The 26,592-nt window shown below is 40.9% G+C and overlaps 1 protein-coding gene across 1 annotated transcript in view; it reads right to left on the minus strand.

The window, feature by feature from the left end:
- The window catches only part of si:dkey-49n23.1 (semaphorin-3D), a 103,336-nt gene that overhangs the window by 39,177 nt on the left and 37,567 nt on the right, over positions 1-26,592 (minus strand). Inside the window, exon 2 of the mRNA XM_037780462.1 lies at positions 18,473-18,718. Within this exon, the coding sequence (XP_037636390.1) occupies positions 18,473-18,644 (172 nt within the window). The 5' untranslated portion in view covers positions 18,645-18,718. The remainder of the gene's footprint in view (positions 1-18,472; positions 18,719-26,592) is intronic.

A 26,592-nucleotide genomic window follows, 5' to 3' on the forward strand; every position in this document is an offset into this window, starting at 1 on the left:
AGCTTCCCACTGTTTCCAGTAAGGGATGATAACCATCTTCTTCTTTTTTGATAACCATCTGAACGAGCTCGCTGAGGGATGCAGCAGGATTTCTTCTCCTCTATTTCTTCTTCTTCCTTTTAATCAACTGTAAATGTAAAATGTACTAAATGGAAAACTGCAATGTGAAAAAGCACAAACATCATCTAAAATCATAAAGCTGATGATGCATTAATCGATTTGGGTAAGGCTCAACTTGGTAATATGAAATATTAAAAAATAAGAGAGAAAATAGTTAAAGCAGCAGTGGGTAGAATTGGAGCAAATACATAGGCACAGTTTGAACTTTAAGGTCGGGGGTTCACAAAAAAAAATCTAGAGGGGATATAATGTGTACAACGCAAAGACAGGTCTAATGTATTGGGATGCATGTAGCCTTCATATTACACCCTCCGAACAGAATGCAACGCAAGTAAGAGCGTCAGTGACAAAAAAGTTTGATTGTATTGTTTTTATTGTAATGTCCTCACTGGCCGCGAGCGACGAAGCGCTGCGCAGCGTGCCGTTATGAGCTGAACTTGTTTTTATTTATTCCTGTCGCTCGCTGTGAAAGCGCCGCAATGGACAAGGAATGGCTGATTGGTTTAGGTGAAAAGAGGAGTTATCTGATATGATGCCTCTTCATTTCACTACAAACACCAACATAAGGTGGCAGCTGGCTGGAGGGAGATCACCAGGAGATCGCCTGAAAGTTTATTAAGGCTACTGTTGGCTGTAGGATATTGTAGCCTATGTCGTTTTCAGTAAATACCGCAGTATAAAACCTGTGCTTTCTGTTTAAGAAACACAAACGTGGGAAGATAGCAAGTACTACTCACCCATCTTTAAAGAGGCTACATCGCTAGTCTGATCTTGAGTGCACAGCTGATGGTACGTGGTTTGTTTACATGACGTAACAGAAGTGCATATTTAACGGTGTGTGGACAGAGAGTGTCTGATGTTATTATAAGTAGACCGCAAATGTATCTTCTCATCTTGTTGGTTTCTTATTCTGTCAATAAGAAGACACAACAAGGTTGATATTATTCATCATTACAATAGATTATTAGTTCTGCGTTATTATAAAAAATATAATATGCATTACTATGGGGTTCAGTGATTCCCCTGAACCAACGCAAACTGCGCCTGCGAGCAAATACGATTAAAAAAAAGTTATTTTTATGAAAAGGTCACTACATCCTGACAGTAGTGCATGAGACAGGTAATCTGAAAAAATCATGTGCCTCTGTGTCCTCCGGTGCTCCTAATGGCATCTGCAAGCTTTCACAGACCGGAGGAAAACAACCAATCAGATCTGAGCTGGAGCCTTGCCGTCTCTGAGCAGCTGTCAATCACTCGCAAACTCCAATCAAACGGTCAAACTAGGCAGCGCTGATCAAATATGAATCAATATTCTGTTACTGTAATGCCTATTTCTCTCCTCAAATGTTTTCAGAAACATCTTGTAGTGTACTGTTTAGCTGTAAAATGAGAAAGTTTGTGACGATGATGAATGTATTTAAAGGCTTATCAGATGCCAAAACACAGCGGTTTATGATACTCCCTGACAGGAATTTATGACTCTGGAAGGTCATCAGAGCAGCAACCATTTCATCTTTCGTCACAACATACACAACAAATACAGCATTCACGTTACAAAGTCATCCACCATGGGTGCACTTGCATCTAAGTGATTGGCCAATGCAGCGCCTTCAATCCTTTAGCTGGACGACCCAGCGTTTGTCTTTGCGTAGGTTGTGGAGTGTCTGGGACATTACTCTGTCTGTCCCTCTCATCTGAAAGTAATAGTACTCAAATACTCATCTCCCCTCTTTACTGGCTCCTTCAGCCCTCTTCTGTTTTTACTCTGCTGCCCATACAACCCCCGAGCCCACCCACCTCCACCCCTCTTTCAGGTTCATTGACAAAATCTCAACCTCCAAATTCCTCCCTGAGCCACCTTGTTCTTTATTTCTCCCCCATGACCTCACTCCTTTTCTTCCCCACTTGTCTCACAACATGTGAACCATAGTCTACTGTAGGAAACTAAAGGAACCTCTTTAATAAACCTGTAGAAGTGGCATCAGAGAGGAGGAGACATAAAAGACCACATTCACTGCCCTTCTTTACTTTCACTACACTTTTCATTCATGTTCTTCTCTCCTCTGAAGACCCTCAATTGAAAGAGCTCTCTACAGTTACAGTCATTATCAAAAGTGGTTACCAGGTACCCAAAAATCAAAATGAGGGACCACACATATTGGCAGCGGAGAGTGAGTGGCTCCTTCAACCTGCCAATCATCTTCACATAAAAAAGATTCACTTATTATGAAGCTGCAGTAATGAACTGAATGCTGCTTTATTCCCAGATTATGTGAACACATAAGAGGACCCAACGGTGCCGTTTATGAACATTTAACAACAAATTCAAACATCTAACTGATATTATGAAACCTCCCATTGAATCTGATTGGCATCTTGAACTAAGATATACACAATTCTTGAAAAAGACAATCATTAATGGACACAAATTAAATACTCAGACAATCATTTGACTTTAGCAGATATAAACCTTCTCTGACCTCTAAAGAACTGAAGTTGTTTCCATGATGTTGAGAGCTTTGGGTTATTAACAGTTTAGATCTGTGACTTCATCATCAGCCTAATTATTGCAACTGAGCCTCCTGGGTGAAAGTCCTGTGTTTGTCCAGTTCTCTTTGTCAACCTTAGGAGCAGCATATTAAGGCTAGCACTGTATTTAATGTATCATGAGCTATAGGACATACAAAGTAGGGCTTGTTGTACATTGGATATGGTAGCAGATATAGAGCAGAATGGTATGACCTGTTGACTAATTAAACCTTTTGTACTGTATATGCAGCACAGGGGCTAATCATGTGGTTTCTTTGTCCACAACGCTTGTCTTTGTAAATTCCCTGCTAATTTGAGAAATTGTGGTGACACAAAATATTGTACCCCTGATGGTAATTAGCGTCAGATTGAGTAAAGACATCTCATTCTGCTCCAGTTGGACTACAAACCGTCTGTCTATCAGCTCAAAGTCACTACATTGCTCACACACAGCTCTCCATTGCACCAAACTCATTCCTCGACCAAACTCCAGACAGACTATACTCATACACCACATTTTTCACACAGGTTTCATGCAGTCCAAACCCCGACACTTATGAAGAGAGTGAAATATGTGGGTCTACAACATAAGTACAATGTGGAGCGGACGGAGCAGATGGTTCATGTACGAACCAACATGTAGCAAATGATGGTTTCTTCTATAAGTAGGAGAGAGAAGACGGATGAGGAGAGGAATTATCTGAAGGACAGAGAATGATGACGTCTCTTAAAATGTCAGCGTATGCCTCCATTTCTCCTTCCACAGTCTCCAGCTGCAACAGCACACACGTACATACACACACACACACACACACACACACACATTGCACTTCTCTTCACACTCTTCCTAATCATTAAATTGTTTTTGTTGAATCTTGGCCTTGGTTCAGTCCTCTCTGCATTGTGTCCTAGAGTCTGTCTGCAAGGTTACGTGTGTGTGTGTGTGTGTTTATGTGTGTGTCTGTGTGTGTGTGTGTGTGTTTGTGTGTGTGTGTGTGAAACTCTGGACCTACAGAACAAAAAAATAAGGCGATTTTGATGGTAATTTCTTTTTCATTGGGATCATTTATCTCTAAATGTCTCTGATCCGTCTCCAGCTAGACATCAACATCACTTTTCGTGTCCTCTTCATTTCAGCGGCTCACTAGACGGCCTCTCCGCTCGGCTCAGAGCTCTAAATCACAGCTAAAGAGTTTCCCTTTGAACCTTGACACAGATAACTGCAGGCATTTAATATATCACGTTTCAGAATTCAGGGGAGAATTTAAACATCTAAAGTGCGTCAGACAGAAAAATAACTTAACCAGCTATTATTTCAGCGGCTGGTCAGGTCACAGTTATTTATCCTTAATTTAACCTGTCAGGCCGACGGAGGTCCGCGGCCAAGACGGAGCTTATTGGCGCAGAAATGGGACGGGTGGATGCATTTGCTTTCAGTTCTGATGACCCAGGTTTCACTGTCGGGTCATGAGAAGAAGCCTTCTATTGTGATCTCGTTGGTTTCAGCCAACATTTTTCTTCGACCAAATTGTTGTAGCTGCATACCAATCCCTAAACTAGACTTACATGTAACAAAGCTGTTAATCATTTGCTTTAACTTGACTTTCAAAGGGGTCCCTTGACTTCTGACTTCGATATCAAGATATGTGAATGAAAATGGGTTCTTTGGGTACCCACGAGTCTCCCCTTTACAGACATGCCCACTTTATGAAAATCACATGCAGTTTGGGGCAAGTCATAGTCAAGTCAGCACACTGACAGCTGTTGTTGCCTGTTGGGTTTGAGTTTGCCATGTTATGATTTGAGCATATTTTTTATGCTAAATGCAGTACCTGCGAGGGTTTCTGGACAATATTTGTCATTGTTTTGTGTTGTTAATTGAGTTACAATAATCAATATATATATATTTGCATAAAGCAGCACTTTTGCCCACTCCAATGTTGATAAGAGTATTAAATACTTTACTCCCTTTAAGGTACATTTTGAACAGATACAAAAGGTGTGATTATTTTGCTATTAATCGCAATTAACTATGGACAATCATGCGATTAATCGTGATTAAACATTTTCATCGATTGACAGCCCTAAATTTTTGCTTTTTTTACTAGAGACAGTACTGATAACGATAGAATTACAGACAATTTTCCAATACTGTACAGTGGACAAACAGGGAAAAAAAAGCTGTGAGTAGGATTCAAAGAATGTGTGACACACACATCTTGGACCGTTGAGCCACACGGACGCCAACACGAGCCTCACGCCAACATGACACACGATGTGAACCCAGATGGAGATTGGCTGTCGGCTCTAAATCCCTGCACAGAGTAGTCTCCACTTATAGTACAGTTAGTCAACAGTGACATTGATTATTAACGCTATTCTACCATTTAAACTCTGATCTTCTAGACATAAAGGAAGGTCGTTCTTATGTTGCTGTAACATCACAGTTTTTTGAGTCATGTCTTAAACATCCCAATAATATTTTTATTAGTTTAATATCTCAAATCTATAACTTCTAATAATATACTCAAGCTCTTACATAATTTGTCTATTCAATAAAAAGGCGGCAGTGTATCGAGCTCAAGCTGTATTATTGAGAATTTCAATAATCCTCCAATCCTCATAATCTTCACATGCTGCGGGGATAAAAATATTTAAATAAAAAACAAATATTCACAACACTAACTCAGCTTTTTGACAAAGAGATTTGTCACATTAACTGCTGCAAGTTTCCCCAAACTGGGTGATATATAGTAGTTACATTAATCTAAAAAAAATGCTTATTTAAATCAGTTCTTGATCATTATTACATGAACTGGTAACGCAACTCCAACTTGTTTCATCTACAGGTTTTGAAGACAAGTAGAAAAAAGGACTTTCACATTTTTGCCAACTGTATCACTCCATATACAGATTCCAATACAGAGATTTAGCCCAAAAGAAGATATTTGGACAGTATGTTAATATTTTTTTTGGTGCTGTACCAGTAGGCATAAATCAAACCAATAAAACCATCATACATTTTTGAGCAATCCAACCCTCCCATCAACTTCAACTGCGTTTCTTTCATAACTGATATCTCACTCTGTTCTCTTCTTTAGAACATGTTTTTGTTTCAATAATAAAATGATCAATAGCAAGAGACAATGAAAGGAGAAGCAGAAAAACGACTTCCAGCTCTCCATTGATATCTTTCTATCTCCAACACTTTTACTTATTTCCCAAACCTCAACAATAGTCTTCCTTCAGCCCGCTGTTACTGATTCATATCCAGACACTGTCATCTGATTGGTCCCTGAGGGGATTCTACACAAGATTCATCTAAATCTCTGGACTCTACGCTAAACACCGAACCTGTGGGGATCTGAGAGACAGACAAAACTCAGCTGTGATCTAAGAAAATAAACTGAAACCAAACTGTTGAAGTTTAAAAAGACTTTCACACACAAAAAGCCAAATCCTAACGTATCGACCGTACACCATACAGCCCTTGACCTTTGACCTGGTACACAAGTGTAGACAACAAACGTGATTCACTAAACTACTTTTTTATCGTCTATAGGCCTTTGACATTTTAACACAATTGAATTACTTCAGGACTCACATACAAAATGTCTAACGGTGTGGAAAACAGCATTAAATCAAACTGACTGGTGAGCAAACTTTCCTCAAAAACTGTGGTGAATTCCCAGTCCAGTCAGGAAAACATGTTGGCCTTGTACGTTTCTTCAAACCACGGATATGTTGCATGTCGACTGTTATTGAAATTTATGTATATATAAGTATAACAAGCTATAACAAGCTAGACAGTCCACTAAGGGTGTGTGGGAGTGGTGGTGGACGGGTCAAACAAACACAGGACTTTCACCCAGGAGACGGCTGTCCGTGTCCCGTGTGAAACCAAAGTGACATTGCCCTTTACGCTTGTTACGTAACTTTATTACGCTTGTTATGTAGGAAAGTCAGGGCAGTTGTTACGCTACGTTGTTACGCTACGTTGTTACGCTACGTTGTTACGCTACGTTGTTACGCTACGTTGTTACGCTACGTTGCTACGCTACATTACTTTGTTACATTGTTACGCTACATTACTTTGTTACGTTGTTACGTTGTTACGTTATGTTGTTACGTTGTTACTTTGTTACGTTGTTATGTTGTTACGTTGTTACGTTGTTACGTTGTTACTTTCTTACGTTGTTATGTTGTTACGTCGCTATATTAAACATTTTATAGTATATAATGCCTGACAATGACTGATATATTTGACTTCAGGACATCTCTGACTACATGCATGCTGAAAATCAAAACATTTTAGTGCATCAATTTAAATATTTTCCAAAGTAAAAGTCGCGAAAAGTGTATGATTCAACTTTTCCCCATGGTCTAGCGTTAAAAAAGTTAACAAAAATCGTGATAAATCGTAATATCGAAACACAATACTTCTGGAATCACAATAATTAAAAATCGCAATACATATTGAATCGACACCCAATAACGTGATGGTATCGAATCGGGAGATAGGTGAATCGTCCCAGCCCTATTATTTAGCCTCCTTTGCGACATCAGTTTTCTCTCTAGCTTTAAAACTGAGCCCGCTACAACCTCCGGATGATCGATTGCATTAATGCGTTAAAGAAATTAGTGGCGTTAAAACGAATTTGCGTTAACGCGTTATCATCGCGTTAACTTTAACAGCCCTAAATCATAAATTATGTTCTTATTAAAACTCTGATAGAATCATTGCCCTAAACTTTAATAAGCAGAGATGCTGTGACCTTCTGTCATTGTGATTCATCATAGTGTTACAGCCATAGCTTACACATGACAGGAGGCTGTGACCTACATCAGTAGAGAAGATAAATCACAGGCTCAAGAGATACAGAAGAAACAGGAGACTGAGTTATCACAAGAGGATCGCTGCAGCCACGAAGGCAGAAACTGCCCTCTCGCTGTAAAAACTACATCTTAATCACAGACCAGTGCACAGTAGCAGCATCTCCACATTGTAATTACGGGAAACAAATGAAAGGAGAGGAAAAGAAGTGATCTTGGGTTTTACTTTATAAGGTGCTGCATGTTGTGTGTTCCCCCAAATGAAAAGCATGTTTCCTATAAAACGTGGTGCTTCCTGTCACAGCGAAGATGCTGCACTACCAACATTTGGTTTTAATGGGCAAGAAGATGGACACAGTCCTTATGTCCTGTACATCCTAATAAGGAATGCTAACAATTAATTTAGAGCAGTGTGGCTGGACTGATGCTTGGACACCGGCAGGAGTTCTTCAGAAAACAGATAGTTTTGTTCCTTATCAGCAAAATAAAGCAACGAAGATTAAAAGTGTGCATCATTAATTCTTTTCCGTTATTGCAACATTTAGAAAAAGAGTAGGAGGGCATTGTCAAACAGATGCAGTACAAGAAATGTTTTTTTCTGCCTGTTGAACGCAGGCTGAGGAGGGTTTGTGGGAACAGCGTGAGTTCAGCTATAAGCTTTCAGAGCAAAAGTTGGCTGAAATACTTTACCTTCAACAGCAGTTACATTAATCACACATATTGCCTGCGTGCTTTAGATGGCAGGCTGGACTCTTCTCTAAATGGTAAAGAAATGTGGTTAGGAAAATGTACATACAAGGATATGAAGAGAGGAAAGAACAAACAAGACGTAAGACGAGTGTGGTGTTTTTATAATATGAAAGAATACATTTTTACTCATCTCTTCTCTGAAAACATCCTGCATCCTGCCTACAGCAGGAAGGGGGTCCATAACTGCTATGGTGCTAACATAAGTGGTTGAATTTATTCAGCAATATGAAGGAGAGAGAGTCAAAGAATGTATTATAAAAGATAAAACATTACTAATCGAGGTGATGGAGACAATAGCTTAAAAAGCCCCTATGTACAGTATATTGTCCTGTTGTCTGTAAAATGATCTCATTCTCCTTCTGAGTGACTCACTGTGGAGACCCATGCAGGCCTGTGACTGAATGTGTTTCTTAAAGGTCAAATGAGGACATTTTATCAAGGAGTCCTCGGAGACTCTCTGTCTCTCTCCACAGACCACACTGGAATATTCCTCTTTTTTCTTCCTCATGTCCTGCTGCTGTTTATGGGAAGCGGCGACAGAGAGGTTGATGAACTCTGTTCATTAACTGACATCACCGCAGGAATGCAGCCTGGAGGTTATATTTATCCTGCTTTTTAACACTGTGCATACTGACCCATTAACCCTTTGTTATTGGGTCAGTATCATGACTGATTATGGGTGATGTCAACAGCTCCCATTGCTCTTCTTAAAGGCTAACTTTGGTATTTTTCAACCTGGACCCTATTTCCGCATGTTTTTGTGTCTAAGTGACTAATGGGGACAACAGTTGTTGAACTTGGTCCAGTATTGAGAAAGAGCGCTGTAACCGAGCTGCAAGGGTAAAGTGAGCGGCATCAATGTAACGTTGCGTCCACTAAAAGTGCAGAAATGTCTACAGATCATGGCATCATATTCAGTTTCTCATTGTACCAAAACTCATCCAATATCATCAGAGCTCTGTGGGAAAAAGTTACTGTATCTCCTACAGAATAAATACAGGAGTTATCTTTGTTGTCGGAGAATGAGGTTGTGACTGTACAATATCACACAGTCTACCACACACACACACACACACACACACACACACTCTCTCTCTCTCTCAATCATGCAGTAATTAGTTTTAAGGAGGTTCAAGTGTTAACAGAGTGTTTGGTAAACACATGGGGTGAAACAGAGTGAGGTGTTAAAGTAAGTAAGCAGAACAGAGAGTGTGCGTGTGTGTGTGTGTGTGTGTGTGTCTGTGTGTGTGTGTGTCATCCCTCTCACAGCCTCCCGTTCCTCCCTGAACCTCCTGAACCGCTGACGAGCATCAGAAAGGTAAAAAACTTCTGACCCCTAAAAACGAAGCTGACAATGTGAGAACTACAGTGTATGAAAACCTCCCTTCAGGTAATCACAGGAAAGTGCGTGAGTGTGCGTGCGTGCGTGTGTGCGTGCGTGCGTGCGTGCGTGCGTGCGTGCGTGCGTGCGTGCGTGTGTATGAGATGTAAACCATGCTATCAGTGCGCGTAGCTCATCTAACTACGAGCTGTAATCAGCTGTTATCTGGAACCACATTCTCTTATCTGGTAACGAGTTAAAGATCGAGGGCGTCTGTCAGCTCCCGACTGTGCGACGTTAACCAGTGTCAGTGTGTGTGTGTCTGTGTGTGTGTGCACATCCCCCTCACTGTCTCTCTCCATCTGGGATGCAACACAAGCAGAGCAAACCCAAATAAATGACAGTGATATGTATGTATATATACTGTATATAGAACAATTAAATAATACTATACTCATTCTAATATACTCATGTATAAAAATAAATAAAATAAAAATACATCAATAAAATAATGAAACTTCGTATTTTTATGAATTACTGTATCTTGAAATGCTAATTTCAGCCAGTAAATAATTACACAAACGGTGATAAATGAAAAAAGCAAACAAACTCTCTACAAAACAGTATAGTGCCTACAATAAACCATTTTTGACGTCAACATTAGAGACATTTCTACTATGCTAATGCAAACATATCAGAAATACTAATATCTTTTAGGAATAACTTCAATAAATGAAAATGAATTCTGAGTCTCATCTTCACACGTTAGCCTGTTAATGTAGATATAAATACAACTAAAATAAAATTCAACCAAAATTCAATCGAAATCCATCTTTACCTCACATGCTATTTTTTTTCTCCCTAAAAACACACACACACAGTTTGACCGTAAGAAACCACAGATTTAATTAACAGCGCTCTACCCTCTCTGACCTTCCTCCGCTGTTCTGTTTCGTCTCAGGTGGTTGACAGGTTCATTAACCTCAGGAAACCCCTCTCCCCAATGTGTTATCCCTCACTCCCTCCTTCCTTGCCTCCTCTCTAGCTCTTCTCTTCTTTCCTTGCCTCCTTTATTGACACCTTACCCTCCAAAAAACTCATTTTTCCTTCCTACCTCCTTCATTTGTCTCCTTTAGTTTCGTCTTCTTCTTCTTTCCTCTATCGTCTGCTTTCTGCCGTCTCCTCCTAAATCTACCTACTCTAATCACAGCGGGGTCAAAGGTCAAGGTTCACTGCATGACACCACAAGGTACGGGCAACACCTCCCGGGAGGTTGCACTGAACATACACACACACACACACACACACACACACACACACACACATACAGGGGTCACATTACAGTAAGTATGTGAGCATAACCTCTCTCCATTTTTCTGTCTCTTTGTGTTTTCTTACTCTCTCTCTCTCACACAAGTACACACGTACACACACACGCGTACACACACACTATTTTGGCGTTTTGTTGATGTTGTCGTTCCAAATGAATTGAATCAGTTTTGACAGATTCCCCGCGGCAACACAAGTTTTTTCTCTGAGTCTATCTAATAAAGAAAAGAACGACAAATGTAGTGACACACCTTTGACTGAACTGCATGTGTGCTGCAGATGTGTATCTATGACGATAAGTGTGTGTGTGTGTGTGTGTGTGTGTGTGTGTGTGAGTGTGGGCAGCTGTCAAAATGATAATTGGATATTTGTACATGAGTACAAGAGTATGCCAGTTCATGTTTTTATATCCGTCTGAGTAACCGGCTATCAAAATAATGTGTGTGGCAGAGAGATAACACACAGTCGACTCTGCGCTGTCACAGCTATCACCGTGTGTGTGTCTGTGTGTGTGTGTGTGTGTGTGTGTGTGTGTGTGTTACAGATTTCCCATCCCACAGTCCTGCATGAGGTCAGCGTGTTTTTGTTGGATTTATTCCACATGAGCGTCAAAAACCAACAGCAGGGAGAACTCTTGTCAAAGAAGTTAAATCTACTCTAAACCATCCCTGAAACAATAAACCAGTTACCCAAACACACACTGACACACTTCTACATATACATTTTGACTTTCGGAAATATAGTCAAAACACGAGACTCGGTTCTGAACATCCTGGAGTTCCTCTGCATGAGAAAAATCCCACTCTCAAGTCCTGATGTCTGAATTTGAAATGCTGTTTGACGTTGGTTTTAACTTGCCTTCAGCCCCAGACGGGTGGAGACACACAGCATACAAGATTCCACAACTACTGGAAAGTATAGGAAAAGTCAAAAGTATTTAGGACCAGGACATCATGCTTGGAGACGCATAACAGTTTTTCTAGTTTTTGTTCATATGTGCGCCAGCATTAAGTGTAAATGAGCTGGGAGAATAATATAGATCGGAGGGTGTGGTGATCACTAAATACACTCTCAGCCAGTCACATCACTGATCTCATAGCTCTGGAACAACAGAGACAATCATCGTGACGCATGGCGACATCCAACCCGGTATCATGGCAAAGCGTGTAATAGACCCGCCTGTCCACCAGAGGATAGAGTGTCAGTGTCCAACGCGTTCCCATCCCAACTCGACATATACTGCTGTCGCCGGACTATCACAGGGCTGACACATAGAGACAGACAACCATTCACGCTCACATACACACACATATATATATATGTATATATATATATATATATATATATACACACACACAGTATATATATATTTGGGCTGCCAATCAATTCAAATATTTAATCGTGATTAATCGCATGATTTTCCATAGTTAATTAAGATTGCAAACTGCAGCCCAACAGGCAACAACAGCTGTCAGTGTGTCAGTGTGCAGACTTGACTATGACTTGCCCCAATCTGCATGTGATTATCATAAAGTGGGCATGTCTGTAAAGGGGAGACTCGTGGGTACCCATAGAACCCATTTTCATTCACATATCTTGAGGTCAGAGGTCAAGGGACCCCTTTGAAAATGGCCCACTACAAACTAAAAATCTAAAAATTAATGCGTTAAAGAAATAAGTGGCGTTAAAACAAATTTGCTATTTGTTATCATTATTAAACGTGTTATTATTGGGTTAACTTTGACAGCCGTCTATATATCTATATCTATATATATATCTATATATATTATATTATATTGTTCGATTACAAGACAGCAAGTTGTGCGTGAACAGTACAGTGATCTGACCACTTTGAAAGTGATGTAGATTGAACTTGGCTTTCCACATTTGTTAGACCTCAAGGACACCACACAATGGGTACATGCCAAGTCTCTTAATTGCATCCATGTTTCCCTCACTTGCGTCTTTTCCTTGTGTCTTAGGCCCTCCCACCGGGGATGCATGGAGAGACACAAGGAAACCATGCAAGGACAGAGGAAACGAGGAAATATGTCTTCATAAAAATGAGACGTCTTTTCCTTTTTAAGCGTCACGTGAAGCTACGTCCTTTTCTGATGAGAGCAGCAGCTGATCACAGCTGGATCAGCTGTCAGTTTGCACTGTACTAATACTAATAAAGACACATAGTTATCAGTGGCAGAGCAGCAGTGTTTTCTCTTTGTAGCATGTTACCTGTTTAACAAACACCTGCACATGAATAACAGCCTGCAGTCTGTATTTATACTGTGTCCTGCTTAGAGGCTCAGGAACCGTATATAAACAGAATATAAAAAGAAACTTTTTTTTGTTTACAAGAAAACTCCGCGGGGCACCTTTAACAGGATTGTCTAACTGGATGGGATTTTAAAAGAACAACAAACGTACAGGAAAATGAAAAAAAAAAATTATAAAGTCACTGTCCCATCCCACTGGGTTAAACGTCAGGGGTTTGTCAAGGGTTTTTAAGTAAAAGAAAACAAAAACTACAACAGGAAATCAAATTGCTCTGTATTGTGAAAAGACAAATATGCATGTGTAAGTGCAGATTAAGGGAACAAAAGGAGATGTTTGTATAAATGGCATCTTTTATGACATCTGTCCTTATCTGATTTGGCTGCTTTACAACTCCACTAAATATCACTTTGGGCAAAGAATCTGACAGCACAACCAGGTAGTTTATTGTGAAATGCATTGCAATTTCTGTAATGCTTTGTAGGCCTGAAATCTTACAAATCCTACGTACAGAAGTGCACCTGCATGTGTTTAACTGTGTGATCACATTCATGCTTAGGATTTTTATGTGTAAGGTTGACAGGAAGAGAAAGCGTGTGTGTGAAATAATGTGAAAGTCATAGCTTGTGTCTGAGTTGATGGATGTTTGGCAGTGTGTGTTTCTCAGAGACTAGAAGAAAATGCAGAGCAGATTGGTCACACACACGCACGCACGATTACACGCACGCACGCACGCACGCACACACGCAAACAAGTTACAGGTAAAACTCTTTCTTTCAAACATGTTAATGTAAGTTCCTCCATCTCTTATCTGTCTCTCTGTTTTTGTCTGTTTACTTTTGGTACAATGATGTGTGCACACTCAACCACACCCACACACACACACACACACACACACACACACACACACACACACACACACACATACACACATACACGTACACACACACATACCCATACACTCACACACTCCTGGTCAGGTTAAAGGCTAACAAAGTGTGTCTCCCTGCAGGATGAGGGCTGGTCTCTCTGGATTCCTGCTCAGGTCAGACACTGGGTCGGCTGTGACGCACACACTCTTTCCCTCTGTGTGTGTGTGTGTGTATGTGTGTGTGTGTGTGTGTGTTTGTAAATTGCCCCTGAAGCTACTGTCTGAGTATCTGCCTTATAAAATCTTAATAGTTTCTCTAATGTTGATCCTGCAGCTACAAACGCAGCAAGAGAACTTCGTCCTACTTCATTAACTGGAGTTCACTGCTTCGCTTTACTGCCATGAAAACCACAGAGCTGCTACTGTTAGGAACACAAGAAACACACACACACACACACACATGTAATCCCTCACAAGTCTGTCGTATGACATCATGAGATCTGCTCCAGAAAGAGATACAGACTATTTAGGGAAAATGGAAAAAAAGGAGGTCACCTGCTCTCGAGGGAAAACAATTACAGGAAGAAAAAAAAATAAATCAACGTATTTGAAGGGTGCAGAAGGAAACCTAACTTCTTCAAGGTTCATCACACAAACATGTGTTGCAAAATTGTTTTTTTCACATCCACATAACTTTACATTAACTTCACTGATAAAGATTCAAGACTGAACTGGCACCTAAAGATGTCACATATGTCATGAAAGTGTGTGTAATCTGATATATGAGACATCTGGAATTTTCCCCTTGTAATGGTGCTACCATATAAAAACAGCTTCTTGAGTCTGAATATTTACAACAGTATTTACATCACAGACTGACAGTGGTACATCAGTGTTGGGTGAAGGTTTTATCACAACGTACTCCCTCCCAACTCATCAAATACCGACGCTTGGTCAGTGGCCCTTTGCTTCAAACTATGACGCTTTAATGAAAATGACATTTCAGCTTTCAGGACTTTCCTTTTTCACCCATTGTATCACTAACATCCATGCAGTGTCTTAAAATGTGTTTGACTTCTATAATCCTGTCACGTCATGAGCAATCATTCCCAAACCCTCCCCTCTCACTTGGACACTAAACCTGAATTGTGACGAACAACACAGTCGCTGCTCCAGTACTTCCATTCATCCATCCACTCATTCATTCAGCGGACTGCTCACTCCACAAACATCTCACTAACCGCCACACAATGAAACCAGCCTCCCTGAACTAATTGCTGCTGGATAGGAAACAGTTGTTGGCTTTACTGGTGTTGCTGGTTGCCAAGCAGGAAGCAAGCATTCGGAAAGAAAAAGTGTTTTAAAGTGACTGGAAGTGGGCAGATTACTTCACTGGTGATTTAAGTGTGTGTGCAGTGCTCTGCTCTTATGGTGAAGAGCCCCTCTAACACATTGTCGCTTTTCGTTTAGAGAAAATAGTTCTTATTAAGTAAAACATCTCCAATATATACAGTAATAGCTTTGGCAGCAGTCGCCCACTTCTTCTGTGTTGCACTTTCACGCACGACGTGTTTTCATGCCAGTCAGAAAGCATTAGAGACACTGTAATACAGCAGGACAAATATATACAGTACCGTCTTTGAATATTTGTACATTGACATGTCTCTACGCTAACTGTGAGGTTAACGTTAACGGTGTTCACACCCATATTGGGTGAACAGTAGGGTCATAACTACGTCAACGAGGGCTTGAGCAACACTTCAACGACGACTCACTGACAACGTAGCTGGTCACGCTTGGTCATTTTGTTGCCTTTGTCGCTCGTAGTGTGAACATAGCATAAGATGCAGGAACCAGACAAGCTCCTGCAGCTGTTGCTTCTCATGTAGAAAGCTTTCTTAATAAAAAGGACCGAAAGTCTGACCTAAAATAACCTTAAATCTGTACATTCGGGATGATAGTTCGCCGCAGATACTTAATCTAATTGAGGCTGTTTTAAACATTTATGGGCACCATGACATCCATCAACACATGCATCACCTCCCATGTTGTTAATCTGCCACTTTATTCCTTCCTGCTGCCCTTATGAAGTGTTTTACTGTAGAAAAGAGCATCTGCTGCTGACATTAACTGAGACCACAGAGCACAAAAACTCTGGAAAATGAAAAGAAAAAGCCATTTTACTGCATTATTTCTATGGTTACAACATCCACCAGACTGCTTTGAATGCTGTGTCAAGGAGACATTACTTCATTGATCTTCATGATAGTGTTATAAAATTCCCCCCAGCTCCGACAGCATTACGTCCGCTGAGAAAATGACTTAACAGCTGAAAACCATTAACTGGATGCAGACTTTCCTAAAATCAGACAGCAGGGAAATAATCAGACACTTCACTTTCATCAGTAACTTGATCCAGTTTGGACTGAGCTTTTATTGCAGTGTTACAAGGTGGGATGTTAACTTAAGCAATAAGTAAGGAACGGATGTAAAAGGTTGAAAGATGTGTGTTCTCATGTTAAAATAGTCAAAGGGAAAAATGGTAGACAGACTGTCAAGTTCTGTCTCCGCTGCTGTTTTTCAATTTATACTGCTCTCTGTTGTAAAATATCTGCCACAAATGAAAGTGAAAACTCTCAAAGCTGAGCACAAACAGACTGAAAAGCTCCACAATTTAACGACCAAAACTGATCTAAAAAACACCCATTCATTCTGAATCCTAACGTGTTTACCCAAAAGCTCAGAGGAAAGCTATGACGAATGACATTCATGATTAATGTTGCTGTTTAAATGGGGCGCAAAACATATAAATTAGGCATAAAGTGTTTCAATGGGTGAAGCAATAAAAATTACATTAACTGTAGACAGAAAGATTGTACTCAATCTGTCATTTGTTGGTTCAGTGGATGTGGATGTGGAGTAAGAATGCACTTTAAGGCTCGAACAAGCACTGACACACTGGAGTTTCAAATTGAGCATAGTCAACAGCAGGTTTCGGTTGACTGAGATTTTTCTAGCAAGAACAGTTTGGTCTGTAGTCATTAAATCACTACTTTATCAAAATCTGTAACAATCAAATTATTTTGCTATTTTAACAAGAAAGCAGAATGTGACGCTATACTATAAAAATAGCGTGCGCTGTCTGAGTAATATACTGCTCAATCACTGCTGTTGGAAAAGGTGAGTATACAAGGCATATAAATACCACGAGATTCCACGTGTCAAGCGTTTTAGCCTTTTCGCATGTCATTTGTACGTCGCTTTTCATGTGTCATTTGTACGCCACGCAAACATCTGCAGTTAGGTTTAGGCAAGAAAAAAACACTTAGTTAGGGTAAGGTAAAACGTCATGGTTGGGCTTCAACGAAGTAGGTAAATTAAAACACGTAAGGAAACATCGTAACTCAACGACGGAAAACACGTCACAAACATCAATAAAAAACATGTGACAAACGTCACTAACGTTACTTACAAAACGAAACACCGGTCTACAACGGTCTAGAACACGGGTCTCCTGGTTAAAAGTCCGGTGATTGTTGGGGCCCATCCACCTGACTTTCTCACTTTTTATGCTACATCACTAACTCTTACCGTTGCACTTACACGCAGAGGCATTTACATTGCAGTCAGTACAAATGACGCTTGTCATTTGGCGTGCAAATGACAAGCGAAAATCAAGAAAGCCATACTTGTTGCACGCTAAACGCCTTGCACATTATCGTGCCATTTATACACCTTTTCGTGCAAACGGGCTGGTATACTATGGTTATTTTCTCAACAATATAAGGAAGTGTAAGTAATCAATTTTATTTAGAGTAAATTGGTCCAACCATTGAAGTACCTATCTTGAGTTAAACCTTGATTATTCATTTATGAAACAGTTACCTCATTCTAGCAAACAACCTGGTCCTTCTTCAGGTGAAAGAGGAGTGGCTTAGCCCCATCTAAGTCAATGCTGACTTATTTTAAGTTGCGTAAGTATGTGACGTAGGCTGTGTAACTGAAGTCAGGTAACATATAACCCAAACCACTTGTTTTTACTAAACCTAACCAGGCGTCAACCTCCGGCTCTGAGAAGTGAAGACGATGCTGAAGTGCCTTCAACTTGCATTCTTTCTAATGAATGAGAATGGGTAGTGTGCACACGCACAAAAACACGCATGCACTCGCACAAGCATGCAGGCATCGCAATACACATTCCTATCATTGTTTTCACGCTTGATCAATAGCTGGTGGCATGAAGACGCAGGAATGTTCCAGCAAAGGCAGTGAAGAAAAAGACTGCAAGCAAACATGGATGTAAACAACGCAGGTATTAAACTTTTCTAAAAAAAAATATTTCTTTTATGAGGAAGATGCAACACAAACATGTATATTTAGTTTGTTTAGAAAACAGGACACCTTTAACTGTGTTCCTCAGTGTGTTCCTCTCTTGGTGTGTTTCCTACCTGAGTGGGAGAGCTGCAGCCGTGGCCTGGTTTGCCTCCAGGTTTTGGCATCTGCAGCAGTGCTGGAGTCTGCAGGATGCAGCCACAGCAGTGGGAAGAGACACAGCATCAGCATCTGAAGAGACTTCACTCCTCTGGCTCCGACTTCTTCTGCTGCCTGCAGCGCTGTCATCTCTGACTGATCTTCACTGATAGATGGGAGAAGGCCGAACCAACCGGTCACATCACACTCTGCGCTGCTGCTGACTGGAGGAGGAGTTAACAAGAGGGAGATGGAGAAGGAGAGAGACTCATTAAATGTTATGTTAAATGTGTTGTATCACGCATTGATTTAACTGACAGCAGCATGGCTCTATGGATGGTAATTTCAGTCTGACCAGACTTCAATATGTCGACAACTATTGGATGTATTGCCAGGACATTCATGGCTCCCAGATGATGTTTCCTAATTTACTTTCCACCGTATTATGAATTGTAATAACTTTGGTAATCCCTTAACTTTTCATTTAGCACCATCATCAGGTCAGCATTTTAATCCATCCAATATTTAGTTTAGATGATTTAAAATAAATTATTACTGGAATTTTAAAGGGACTGTATGTAGCTTTTTACATGTATAAATCTTTTTTTATTGCAAATATGTGAACAGGTTGTAACGTAACCTGAAAAGACCTTCCGCGACTTTCTGAGTTTCCTCTATCAACTTTTAATGTGAAGAACCCTGGGCCCGATTTTTCGGTAAAATCCAATGGATGTGACGACATGCGCTCTCGTGAGTGCTAACGTTCGGTTAGAAATGGAGTCCGCTAACGCCAATAAACGACCAGCCCCCACCACAACTCAGACTCCAACACAAACACCACGGACGCACAAAAAAAACAAAGTTATATCTCGTGAAGCCCGTTTAATAAAACATGAATGTGACCGACGTTGGAGAAAAACTTGTGTTGTGGGAGAATAGCAGACCAAGTGCAAAGCAAGAGAGAGAGAGAGAGCGGCGGCGAGTTAGTTTAGCTTTGAGAATATCAAGTGAATGTACAGTGGAAGTTTCAGTGTGTGCAGAAATGCGTCTTGTTTCCCTGCTGCTGAGTGAAGTGACGGCGGGGGTTAACTCCAGAGCGAGTAACGTTATCGACTCCGGCCCCGGAGACCAGAACTACTGTGTCTCCCCTGTTCCTTCTGACCACGGTTGGGAGGCTGAAGCAGGAAAAGTTAACACTAGGATCAACATCGGCCGGGCCTTCCATTCATGGAGGGGCCTTTGTTTGGTCAGCTAACATTACTGCCAAACATGTGAAATATAGAGTGATATTGTGGTTTTAGCTGGCTAATGTTGCTAACGTTAATCAACATGATGCCTGTCAATCACGTTCAGTCACGTGTGTGTCGGTTGTACGAGCACAAGCGCGAGCAACAGGATGCTGACTGTCGTTGACTTTAACGGCCACAGGTGTCACTGTTAGCAATTTGTGATTCTTACAGAGTCCCTTTAAGATGTTTACATTCCTGTTGGAAGAGACCAGACTCCAACAAGAAACACTTTCTGGAGTTCTTTATCGCCGCTCTAGTACAATATCCAGAGGTTCCACTAACAAAACATTTCTAAAAGCGAGCACATGCACGCACATACACTAAAAAACAGAGAGACAGAGTGAGAGAGTAAATGAGATGGACAGAGAAAAAGAGAGCAACAACATTACTGTCATGACTGTGAAACTAAAACTTCCATATGTATTAAATAAAAATGGTATTGATACCAGATAAAGTTTGGTTATGTGGTAACCAGACTCCTGAATAAAATACATTAAAGCATTTATTTTCCAAAACAAGGCGATGAATCTGATACTCACAGATAATTCAATTCAAACGCCAACTGAGACCAATACGTTCTGGGAGATAAACAATCCCAACATCAAGTCTAATTGAATCACTGCACAATAGCAGAACAAACAAACCAAAGAACATTGTTTTGCTTTTTGACTTATTCCCTTATTCCCTCTGCACTTTGGATGTTGTCAACAAGCTGGCGGACACCTGAATAAATCTCTCATAAACAGGAACTATATGTGCAGCTGAGCTGGGTGTGTTAATGTGGGAATGTAGTTCAAGAGGGAAACAGCAGGTCAATTTATCATTCTGTACCGTTTACTATTGTGGTGGCTGGCCAATTCTAAGAGATTAGTTTGAGAAATGCAAGGGGAAAGTAACTGTTGAGAGCAAAGATGGCTTGAATGCTGAACCCTTGTGCATGGACAGATTATGAGACAGCAGGCCCCTGGACACAGATATGTAAAAGGCCCCCCACATCTTCTAGGAGCAAGACACCCAGACTGAAAGAGTTTTGAGTATCGTTGTGGTTATTTTGCATCTCATTGTGGTCGTGGTGTGTCTCTTTTTGTGGGCATTTTGTGTCTCTTTGTAGTCGTTTTGCATCTCTTTGTGGGCAATTTACATCTTTGTAGTCGTTTTACATCTCTTTGTGAGCATTTTGCATCTCTTAGTGGGCATTTTGCATCTTTTTGTGGTCATTTTGTGTCTCTTGCAGTCGTTTTGCAGCTCTTTGTGGGCTTTTTACATTTTTTTGTAGTCATTTTGCATCTGCTTGTGGTCATTTTGCGTCTATTTATAGTCGTTTTGAGTCTGTTTGCATTTTGAGTCTGTTTGTGGGCATTTAGCGTTTTTGTAGTATAGTTTTGCATCTCTTTGTGCCCGCTTTGTATCTCTAGTGGCCATTTTGTGTCTCTTTGTAGCCATTTTGCATCTCTTTGTAGCCAGTTTGCATCTCTTTGTAGCCAGTTTGTGTCTCTTTGTGGCCAGTTTGCGTCTAGGTTATATGTAGTACTTTCCATCTCTTTGTAGTTTGATTTACTTTCCAGCAAAAAATGTCACCTTAAACAGAGGCTCTGGTCCCACGGGCCTTCTGACCCCTTTGGGCCTCTGACCCTACTGTATGTCCAGTAGGCCTGTTCAGTAATCCATGCGTGAGGTCATCACAATAATTGGTAGCGTTGAAAAGTCTCTGAAATGCAACACTACTTCCCTTCACTGTAACTATAGCCTAACCATGAAATTATTTCAGGTGTCAGGGTAATATGCCAAGCATGCAGACATAGTTCCAGAAGAAACTGACCATGTTATCATATGGTAATTTATCTTGATCTATCATGGCGGCTGGCTGGCTGGCTTGCATCTTGTCAGCAGGTTTTAAAGAGCTCAACAGGTTGGACGCCTGCTGAGAGAGGAAAGACAGTCACGGAGGTTTAACTTGGCTGCTGCTCCACTTTCTCATCTCGGCAGCACAACTCCTGAGGCTGCGATTACCAAAATGTGGACGAAATCTAAATTCATAATAGACAAGATTTCTCTGTTGACTGTTTCAAGCACAGTATGAAGAGATCTCTGCATTGCATCAATAAGCACGCATTTTCTTTTCTAATCCAGCAAAGTCTCCGAGGTTCATTTCTTCTACACTAAACAATGTGAACCTCAACATGTTCTGTTGTCATTATGGGAAAATGTAATGCTACTAACAGACTTCAAATCAACTGTGCATGACTCATAACTGAATCACAGCCTTTAATATCCTGTACCTTTTATCCACTTAATTGTAGCCTGGGGATAAAACCCTTTCAAATTAAAAGCATTCCCTTGTAATTCCTGGTGATGACAGATTATCCTCTGTAATGCTTTGTTATTTTCTTAAACTGTTGTTTGGGATTTTAACCAAACTTTTCTCTGTGACACATCGTCTGAGAGCTGATCGTGAACAAATGGATATTGTTTTGAAGACAAAATTAAAGGATGTATTTACTGGGTTAAACAAACGGAGAGAGACAGAAAGAGAAGAGGAGAAGAAAAAACTAATTGAACATAAGCTGTTTCTAATTTGTACGTGCGGTGAAGAGTAAATAACTTTGAATAAACAGTATTACAATCTAAACAGCAGTAAACCTGTCACTTTGGGGTTAAATGACAGAAAGAAACTAGTTCCAGGAAACAGAAAGAAACTAGTTTCTTCTTTTCCTCGTGAAACAACAAACCACGCCTATGTCCAAATCAATAATAATGTTTGCACATAAAATATAACTGTTGACAGCTGTAATGCAGTGTGATGTAAGTTTGACGACATCATGTGTTTCACATCATCATTGTTCAGTTGTGTTTAACACTTGACTCGAGGAAACGACCTCCTCAGACCCCGTCAACACGGAGACAGACGAGGAACAAACTGTCTCTTCCTCTCTGCTCATCTGACATACAGTGTTTGTGTGTGTGTGTGTGTGTGTGTGTGTGTGTGTGTGTGTGTGTGTGTGCGCGTTTTGTCCAAAAAAAACTTGGGTGTTGACAAGAGTTTTTAAATAAATCCCTGAAGGAAACTCATGGTTTGTTTCCTCTGTCTGTCTGTTGGTTTGATTTAAACACTTGGCTGAATACACACTAGTAACACAAACACAAACATTCATGTTAATACGCACAAACAAACCTGAGATACACAAACACACCAACACACACAGAGCATCCTCACACATCTACATACACACACTCTTTCTCACAACGTCACAATGTGGCAAAGGCAATCGGATGAGGCCATAAAAATAGACAGTTCGTTTATGCGTGTTGATTTTTTGGGTTCAGATTCAGGTCAACTGCAGGTCACAGGTGATTAGTTTACTCTGGCAACCAGAGTACCCCTCTGCTCACTCTTTGTGTGGTAACGTGAGCCACCGAGTGCAAAACCATGGTAACGCCATTCGCCTCGCTCAGAGGCCATCCTTACCATAATAACACTACCTTAGGAGCAACGGAAGTCAGATGGCGACTGGCGGTACCACGGTTTGGCACTCTGCGGCTCACGTTACCGCAGTTTCACAAGCATGTCAGAGAACTATAGTGGCCTTCGGGTAACGTAAAAATATGAAAGGCTCTCTCTAGAGCCAGTGTTTGGTTTGTCCGTTCTGGGCTACTGTAGAAACATGGCAGAGCAACATGATGGGCTCCGTGAAGAGGACCCGCTCCCTATGTAGATGTGAAGCTAACACACTAAACACAATGATTCTTAGTTTCAGGTGATTACAGACTACACACTTCATGTACGATTGAAAGACAGCTCTGATGCTCTGACGAGTTTGTTGCTTGCTTCCTTGAAAGTTCCAAACACCATCAGTACCATCTACTCTCTGTTGTCTAACAGTTTATTCTCCGACAGAGGAGGATAAATAGAAGTGGATGGTGCAACAGAAAGCTAGCTAGTGTACGCCATGTAGTCTGTACTGACTGCAATACAAACGCATCTGCATAAATATACTAGTCTCAGGGCTAGTGACTAGTCAGCAGGGAGGTGGATGGATTACCATAGTTTTGTTGCCTAAACATAACCGCAACCGTTTCACGGAAACGACGTATCATACAAATGACACACGAAAAGCCTAAAATCATGACATGCAAAATTGCCATGCTATATATACACCTTACCATGAGATTGGGTTGTGTGAGCTGGCCTGTAGATGTTGCATGATGCCATGCTGAGATGATCCTGCAGATGTGAATGCTTGTTTTGATATTTTGACAATTTGAAACTATGTCATCCACCCTTTTTACCCATGAAATAAAACCTAAACTATCCACATCAAGAGAGGAGGGGGCTGGTCAGGAGAAGCCTACCAACTAGAATGGCCAACACGTTCTCATCCCAACATACCACTGCTTTGCCACGCCCCTTGACGTCCACGCCCCTTGACGTCCACGCTCCTTGACGTCACGCCCCTTGACGTCACTTTAGGATTAGGCAACAAAACCACTATACTCACCACACTCGCGGCGCATTTTCTCGGAGCATTTACTGTTGCTGTGGATGGAATTCATCATAGATACATTTCATTATGGTTAATGGAACATGGTTTCATACCGGCGCTAAGGGGGCCTTGTGAACTAATGCCGACAAAGCCTTGGTATTTGATGCCCTGGGAATGAGAACGGGCTGGAATGACTCCTACTCTTACCATCAGCCTCGTAGGAGGATGTTGCGTCTCGTGGGTCATACAGAGTCCAGTCTTATGTCTACGAGTGACTCAACCCTTTTGTTGCAGTACGGATGTTTTGACACGTTTTTTTGCCATTACTCTGAGTCACCACCGGAATCTATTGTAAGTAATCCACTGCTGCCGTCTGTCACAGAGGAAGGCCAGAAATGTGTTGAAGTATTCTTTAAAGAGAAGAGCTAAATGTTGATAGAGTCACATCACCGAAATGTCATCTTTGTTTCACCTTTTAACACACTGAACAGTATCGTTTCCTCTGCTACACCACAGACAATTCTCTTTCACACCTGCAGCTTCTGAAAGGGTTCATGTTTGTTCATTGTTTGTCTGGAAGCCTCTAAAGCTGAACTTTCCCACAAGTACACCAACACAACATGATAATAATAATAATAATGACTTATTTAAAATGACCTAATGGTGAAAATCACATCCGACCCTCGAGCCGAACAGAACCTGATGTCCACCAAGTTACAAACAGATTACAACTTTATGAGATATCCTGATGACGTTTGACACACATGCACACAGCGGAGTCGAGGTGGATGACATTGTGGAGGGAAACGGTTCCCATGGCTATCAGCTGGACCCATCTTTATTTCCTCTTCCTGTTGCACCATGGGGGCCGGAGTTCAACAATGAGTAAACAAAACAAGTGGTGCCACATCCAGGTTTTCAGCCATGTCTGGACTCCCATCATTATACACATTTAAAAGTATAGCGAGGAGAGGCATAATTACAGCTTTTCACCTTTTTCTTATTGTTGCTGTGTTGTTTATAATGCAGACAAACGTAGATGGAGAGATACAATGTGAGCGAGATGGAATAATTTAATTACAGAGAAGAAAGAAAGACATATAAGACTGTACTATACTGTATCACCCTCTAACCTACATCCTCTAACACAACACTCCTGAAATAGACTGTTTTTGCTCTGAAATGTCAACTCTTTGTGTAGAGCTTCCTATGTTAGCGGAGGGGAAAGTTTGTTTAAATATGTAGAGAATAAAAAGTCTAAAATGGACTTCCTAAATATGGAAAATATTGTGGTCCCAAACATTTCAAGCTTCAAAAAGGAAAGAAAGTTTTGTGGCAAAAGATTTTTTGTGGAATCTTTGTAGGAATTCATGTGAAATTCAGTTTGATTGAAACGACTTCAAAGAAGATGCTGCTGAAGCTGCTGATGCTCCCTTTATGTATTGCACCACTGTATACACTTTTGACCTGCCTTGTAAAATCAGAGCCTCTGAATACTTCAAATGCTTTCTCTGACCTCCATCTCCCCGGAGAATAAAACCGAGCGTCTCTTGCTCCTGCTCGAGGGATTAAGTAGTTTTATTGTGTTTACAGGAGGACGAGGTGAAAATGTGGCCGGCAACTCAAGGGGAAGCTGAAAAATCTCATTTTAACTGCCCGGTGATTTATCAGCAGAGTGGACCTGATTCCATTACTCCCGGCAATTCCTCTTCTATCTTTTCTTGTTTAATCGCTTTTATTTAGAACTTCATGTTTTAGTATTTCATCATCTTCCTCTATCGTCGCCTCCTCCTCACTGCTCCTTACTTAATCCTTTCATCCCTCTATCGCTGCTCTTACTACTTGCTCAACTCCTCTTTTTTCTTCCTCCCTCCATCTCCTCCACTCCTCTGAGTCTTCCTCTTCTCTTTTCTTACCGTCTCTCTTCTCTCTTTCTCTGTAATACTCTTGATATTTGTCAATGTCCGCCGGGTATAGGAGGTGACAGCTTTACAACTTCTCTCTGCCAACCCTCTAATCCTCACCATGATTTAATAACTGCCCTCCCTCCATCCGTCCCTCCCCACTGATCCCTCCTGTCATCTTATTACTCTAACATTAAGTTGAGTTAATATCGCTCTGCTTTTTTAAATCTCTATCAACTAAAGGTCTCTCTCTCCCTCTTTCTCTCTCACTCTCTCTCTCTCTCTTTCTGTTTTATCACCATCTTTTCTCTGTCAAAGTCCCTAATCTAATCAACTTCATCCTGTTTTCACTCCTTAATTAAACTATTCAACCTGACGTCACTCTTCATCTCTCTGCCTCCATACTGTATGTCCCAACCCCATC

Source organism: Sebastes umbrosus, chromosome 1, assembly GCF_015220745.1.
Source record: "Sebastes umbrosus isolate fSebUmb1 chromosome 1, fSebUmb1.pri, whole genome shotgun sequence".
Taxonomy (NCBI): Eukaryota; Metazoa; Chordata; class Actinopteri; order Perciformes; family Sebastidae; genus Sebastes; species Sebastes umbrosus.